The sequence below is a fragment of the Coregonus clupeaformis genome, chromosome 9 (assembly GCF_020615455.1).
Source record: "Coregonus clupeaformis isolate EN_2021a chromosome 9, ASM2061545v1, whole genome shotgun sequence".
Lineage (NCBI taxonomy): Eukaryota > Metazoa > Chordata > Actinopteri > Salmoniformes > Salmonidae > Coregonus > Coregonus clupeaformis.
The window spans coordinates 41,915,460-41,922,110 of NC_059200.1; the positions used below are offsets into that span (position 1 = coordinate 41,915,460).

The window sequence follows — 6,651 nt, forward strand, 5'->3', positions numbered from 1 at the left end:
CCTTTGATTTCATACCATTTAATAATCACAGTTTCATGACCTGGCACCATAAACATCAGTTATGTCACTTCAGCTGTAGAACTAGAACCACAAGGTATCCCATATACAGTTTACATGTCAGAATTCACTACACAATAGGGATTTACAGTTACATTGCCCCCTTCTGCATATTAATCTTATTACAACGTGTAAATTACAAATAACCATTCATGTTAACTCCAGGTTGTTTTCCAAGTGACCCCACAGCGAAGGCTGGAAGCAACTTTTTTTTTGTTACGCCGTTTCCTAAATTGTCAGTGTCAGATTGGCCCAGGCGCATACTGTTCTTGTTTTGTCAAAGTTGAGATGAGGCCCTGGCCTGTTGGGAGCAATACAATGACTTCGGTTTTTCATATTGCCCTCAATCTCCAATCTGTGGTTGAAGCCAAGCAGCTCAAAAGTGCTATACAAAATCTAAAATCAGCAACATGGAATACAATTTAGTGTAATTTTTTCACCAATACCACATTGTGCTATCAACATTCTTTCCAATAGGAATTGGCACCGTTTTAAAATAAAACTACTTTAATATAATTACACAAATGAAACTGATGGCAGAGCAGACTGTTTAAAATCCTCTTCAGTCAGGTAATGTGTTACAGAAACAAAGAAATGTACCTCATCCTCAGATGTAAAGGTAAGCATTTCACATGGCAAAATCCCTGGGCATTAAACACTACTCCAGCAGGGAGGGTACAGACTACATATCACCTGAAAAAGGACACATTTACAGCAATTTAAAATGATACTTTTCTAGAATAAAAAAAGCCCAGTAAGTCAACCATTGTTATGTGGGTTTGCTCTGTCCTTCAGTTTGACCTAATATCTTGATGGGGTAGTGTTTGGCAACGGTAAATGTCAGAAGCAAGGTCGGAAACTACTCACAGCATCCTGACAATTACTTTACAGTCTCATGTACCTAAAATTAAATCATGCTTAAGCAAACTCAACTTGGGAAACTAACAGTCTAATGGAGCAAGATGTAGAACAATACCAGGCTGCTGTAAGTAATTGTATCGTGAAAAAGTAACAACTACTGGATAACTACACATTTCTGCTGGCACGGTAAGGTTGTGAAAATAATGGGTATATCAAATCAAGACAAGCGCTTGACTTTGGCAGCTGAGTAACAGCACCTCATGTTTTCTACTGCTTGGGCTCCTGTTCCTCTTATAAAATATTTGCTCAAAAGTATTGTGGTGCTCTTGCCCCTAAATTTAAAACAGCACTGGCAACCAAAATGAGTACCAGCACCTATTTCAGTCCAAGTCAAGCGAAATAAAAACCCAACTGTAACCGATTCAGCCAAACCAATGCAAAAGCCAAGAACACGTGACTAAATGGTCTGTGAAAATCCAGAAAGCTACAAGGGGAGGATGTGATAAGTTTCTTCAAGTTCATTTTGAGGTCACAGGTCCTAATAAGAGACCAGTCCTGTCTCCCTACTCCCTTTATAGATCACTGCTGCTGACAATCTTGTGTGAGCTCTGTAAGGATGGTTGGTTGGCTGGTCAGTTTTCAAGGAGAACAGTCCGGAGCTGGTCCTCCTCGTTCATGGTGATTGTTGCTATGGCACCATCGTTGAACTCAAAAGAAGTCCCTCCGTCCACCACCATGCACGCGTCCCAGCACCGCGAGCGCACACACACCCTGAAGAGCAAAACCAAGAAGATTTCAAAGTGTGATCTTGTACATCAAACCCCACTGCAAGACAATATGAATGGGTACTGTAGATAGAACTGACCTGTTGGCAAAACCTCTTTGGTGACTGCTGGAGAATACTCTGTTGACGATGGGCTCTCTGATGCTGAAGAACATTCTGCCTTCCTCCGGACCAAACACCAGAGACTCGTTGTATTCATCAGTCACTGACAAAATACATTACGAGATTCATATATATGAATTTTCCTTGAGCATCCATCCATCCATACAACACATTCAGCTGTACATATTTTGGAACTCACCCTTCTCAATAAAGTCCTGACTCAGTGGAATATCAAGACCCGTTTGTGCCTTTCCTGGGGAGATTGAGAACTCAATCACTGTAATACCCTTATTATCAGTGTACTATGCAGGTTCTCCAAAATCATTGATTGATTGTCTCAATTTCCAGCTGTAATTCCATTTAACAAGAAAATAACAAATCCACATGATCATTGCTGTTCATGAGGAAAGGTTGGAGTCCACATACCTATCCTTAGGACATCTTCCACAGCCTGTTCAACCAGTTTGTTAATATTGTAAGACCTGTAGGTGAGAACACAAACTAGAATGAGTCTCATTAAGCGCACATTCAAGCCCTGGAGGACCACTAAAGGCTGTGCTTTCAATCACATCGTTTTTATTTATTGAGATTATTTTAGAACTAGCATGAATGAGACGCAGCATTGACAGGGATCTTCCAGGATCGGCAAAAAAATAAAAAGGCTTGTGTGTTGGAGCTTCGTATAAAAAAAGGGAACACTTGTCTTTTCCTACTAGCACTGACTTTACTGATAAATACTTTGTTGAGGAAAACAAATGTACTTACTATGACTGGGATATGTGGTTGTCTCACATACCTGTAGCTATCTTAAGATGAACGCACTAACTAAGTCGTTCTGGATAAGAGCATCTACTAAATGACTAAAATATACATGTAAAATGTGTACCAGGCTTTAGATCCGGTCCCTGTGCAGATGCTGAGGCCAGAGCTCTTCTGCTTCTCCCACGGTCCGTCGTCCACAGAGATCTCATAGTAGGAAGCCCTATTGAGCGAGAGGGTGAGATGGGGATTTATACTTCACCCTGTGAGTGGCGGACAGAAATCCACCAATGAGTGCATAGTGAGATGGGTGGGCGTGATAGTAGTGCAGGGGTAGGATTGATGAACAGCAAAACAGGCATGTTTTTTTTTTTGGGGGGGGGGGGTTCATGATGCCATGGCTTGGTTGGAGGACAAGGGTACCTTGAGGAAAGAGATTCCCCAATGAAGATCTCATTCAGTCCTCTGACAGGTAGTAGGTAGGGCTTGGATAAGCTGTCAACCTCACCTGTATCAAAGAAACAGATGAAATCATAGAGGGACCGGTAGAAAAGGGCTTTTTGACAAATCACATGAAAATAATTGTCAATGAATGACGGCAGAGACTGTGAACACACACAGCTGTAAGTAAGACAAGAAGACATATTATTCATTCAATACAGTGCACCGTCCATTCAATAAGTGTTAGATTTGTCCCAAGGGCCCAGACAGACAGACAGACAAAGAGACTGATACAGGTACACATAGGAGGCTGAGGGGCCGTACTGCGTTGGGCCTCCATGAGGGTGATGCGGTGGGCCTGGTTGTGTTGCTCCAGACTGAGCTGCTGTTCATGTAGGTCCACTGGGGTGGGGTTGATCCCTGTGCCCTCCAGGTGTAGACGGATCCTATGCCGCCACTGCCACCTGCAGGAGGTAGACAGGAGAGGGGGGAGGGGTGGAGAGGGAATGGTGGAGGGGGGGATAGGAGAGGTGGGATGGGGAAGTAAATGAATCAAAAGAGTTAAGTAGTACAATATGCAGTAGACAGGGAGAGGAACATATAGAGAAAGAAGAGGGGGTGGTGAAACATGCCATGATATTAATAGGCATTACTATTCCTGGAATCAGAAACTCATGTCTGACAGTTCAGCAACAGTAACACTAAGAGGGCAGAGTAGTAAGACCAGGGGTGTAATCATTACTGCGATTCTGGTGCAAAACATTTAGTCTGTTGCAAACGTTATGCAACAGAAACAGTTTACTGAAAACGCAAACGATAGTTTCTGTTGGACAAATTCAGCATTGTCCCTCCCCTTTTGGTTCCATTTGATCCGTTTGGTTCTTAAACGATAATCATTAGTCCAAAACATTTAGCAACGGAAACAAGAGTTTATATTAGACAAATTCAGGTAGGTCCCACCCTGTTTTGTTCCTAGTGAATACATCCCAGGCATGCGAAACAAAACTGTGGAGGTGTGACAAAGACATCATCAGACTATTCTTTACACATAAACATAGCCTTCCTAAAAGCAGTTTTCTGGCCAGGGAAGTGAAACACCCACCTGAACTGACCACAGCGGAGTTTCTGTAGTGCCTCAGGGAAGGCATGTGTGTAACGCACAGGAAGGCACAGATGTCCCTCTGACCTTCATGCAAAGAAAAAAAAAGACATGCTTGTAATATGAGCACTTTTTCCCTCAAACTAGATAAAGTAATTTATTCTCTCTCATTCTATAACATGCTGAAATTCACAACAAGGAATTCCCCAACCTGTCTGTTCTGAACTAGCTAAGAACCTTACCAGTCAAGTAAACTTACCACTTGCCCCAACCCATCTCACCACTTTATCCTCGCTAACCCATTTTGTTGTGAGTTCTTACCTTTCAGGGTCTGTGTTAACCCCAAGAACCGGTTGGTCTTTATTGAAAACCTTACTGGCGACAAGTAGCATAGTCCCATCCCCTAACAAAAGGAACGGGAGGGTGTCAGAGCTAATGTCAACAAGGTCTCAGGGTGAAATGGGCCTATTCATGGTTTGAGTTGACCCTTCTCTGAGCACTGACTTTCAACAGTATGATAGGAATTCATTTGTAATTGTATTGTACCCCTCTGTGGGAAAGTGACCATGTAAGTGATCAGCTACTATTCTCAAACTCTTAAAACGGGAACACTTGCCCCCTGCCGAGATAATGGCGTCTGCCCATCTCACTGTTTCTTCATCATATTCCCCTCTCTTCACCACACGCACCTCAATCCGCTCTTTCCTAGAGGGAACACAGAGAGACACACAAAGGTCATGTGGCCACGTCCACACCTTCATGACCTTTTGTAGACAGTACACCACAACAACATCCTTGAATAAAATCCTATCATCTTACTGTAGACTCTCCACAATGTGTTCCACATTGCGGATGTGGATGTTGTGTCTCTCCAGAAGCCCAATGTAGCTGGAGCCCTTCAATGCAAGCTGTAACAAGCCCCAAAACTCAGATGACCACAATTATATAATCACAGCAGTCATTTCAACCAGGCTCTCTGGTGGTGAGGATTAGCATACAACTCAACATTGAGAAAGGAATCTGACATCCTCAGTGAATATTTGTCTATCACCAGCATATACCTATCAGATCACCTGGGTTTCCATGTCTGAACTGAAAGTGAAACTGGTGTGTGCTGATGATGCCTTGTTTAGGGGGTGTTTTACTGTCAATGAAGAACACATTAACAAATGAGGGCGTTTGAGAGCAAGTACCATTTATATCACATCGTTTTCCATTCCCTTACCAGCTGTTTTAGGTCCTCTTCTGAGAGCTCTGAAAAGCGATATCTTTGCTGCTCGAATTCATACCTTGTCATCTTTGTCACCACAGCAACTTTTGCGGGTTTAAAACCTATTTCAGCCTGTGATGCAATACTTCGTATCTCCATCTGAATGTGAGGGAGGCGACTTGAGCTCCCATTTAAAATAGTGACAGCTCGATTCCCAAGGCACAGGAAGTTTATAAAGGAACGGTGAGTCATTCTTGTAAATTATTATAATACAATTAAACAATACAATTCATTAAACAAAAGTTATTCGTTGTTGGTCCCCATTGGCCAATGTCGGTTAATCCAATCCGATGTCCTAGCTGTTTGACCTGGGTCCCTTCATGCACTACAATCGGCAAATCCAGATACTGCGACACCAACTCTTACCTAGCTAGTGTAGTTCTGAATTGACAAAGCACGACCTAGTAAGTTTAGCTATCGAGCTAGCTACTATAGCAGCTTAAAAACGAACCACCGTAACTCTAGCCAGGTCTCTGTTTCACTTTTACGAGCTAACAAGGTAGGTAGCTAGCTATGACAGTTTATATGAACGACTTTTGTTTCGTCTCACTAACATTTGCCATCTGATGTAATGGTAGGAAAGAAGGTCACGCGCACTCCTGATCCAGCTAGGTAGAACGGGATAACTAGTTTTAAATCTATCCAAATTAAATGTAAGCCCAACACGTGTCAATTCTAAACACAGCACATATATCGTTGGCTATCAAAGTTCCTTGCCAGCGACCCTCTACATGAGCCTTTCACATTTTCAAAGAATATTCTAATAATCCAAGCATTAGTTTCATCATACTTATATACTCTAAGCAGCTTCAAGACACTAAATACATGCATGTGTTTGATAATCAGAGGACTTCTTGAACAACCGTACCCAGCTGCACCGACCTAGTAGCTACAACACCATCTTTGAAGCACGCAGGCTTGCTGAATGCACGTTTATTTCATTACGTACAACAACAACAACGTGCTTTTCAGGGGTGGAGCCTGTCGTCACTAGTTACCACATCCACAAAGTCATAATTATGACTAAACCCCGCCCATTTCTACAATTTATCTTCTTAAAATCTGATTTTAAACCTAACATTAACCCTCACCTTAACCACACTGCTAACCTTATGCCTAACCCTAAACTTAAATTAAGACTAAAAAGCTATTTTTTTTTGTTGCCAATTTTGACTTTGTGGCTGTGGAATCTGACTTTGTGTCTGTGTTATCTAGTGTAAACAGGTGGAGCCAGAGCATTGTTGTTGTCTAAATAGCTTCCTTTCCTAGACTCCTTTC

At 42.2% G+C, this 6,651-nt stretch overlaps 1 protein-coding gene across 1 annotated transcript; it reads right to left on the reverse strand.

The window, feature by feature from the left end:
- Positions 1 to 2: 2 nt before the first annotated feature.
- Positions 3 to 6,298, reverse strand: LOC121573858 (NAD kinase 2, mitochondrial). Its single transcript, XM_041886205.2, has 12 exons — positions 5,329 to 6,298; positions 4,923 to 5,011; positions 4,720 to 4,808; positions 4,425 to 4,506; positions 4,107 to 4,190; positions 3,329 to 3,468; positions 2,987 to 3,071; positions 2,691 to 2,786; positions 2,231 to 2,286; positions 2,004 to 2,057; positions 1,784 to 1,907; positions 3 to 1,689 (listed from the first exon to the last, which is right to left on the reverse strand). The coding sequence occupies exons 1-12, from the start codon at positions 5,563 to 5,565 to the stop codon at positions 1,551 to 1,553; spliced, it is 1,275 nt and encodes a 424-aa protein (XP_041742139.1). The 5' UTR covers positions 5,566 to 6,298; the 3' UTR covers positions 3 to 1,550.
- Between the last annotated feature and the right edge of the window lie 353 nt (positions 6,299 to 6,651).

Bases quoted from the DNA above. Each gene is read 5' to 3' on its own strand.
- LOC121573858 (XM_041886205.2), bottom strand. From the start codon at position 5,565: ATGACTCACCGTTCCTTTATAAACTTCCTGTGCCTTGGGAATCGAGCT. The intron at 4,809-4,922 runs GTAAGATGATAG...TGTTCCCTCTAG, and splicing joins CACATTGTGGAGAGTCTACA to GAAAGAGCGGATTGAGGTGC. The intron at 3,072-3,328 runs GTACGGCCCCTC...TCTTTGATACAG, and splicing joins CCTCATGGAGGCCCAACGCA to GTGAGGTTGACAGCTTATCC.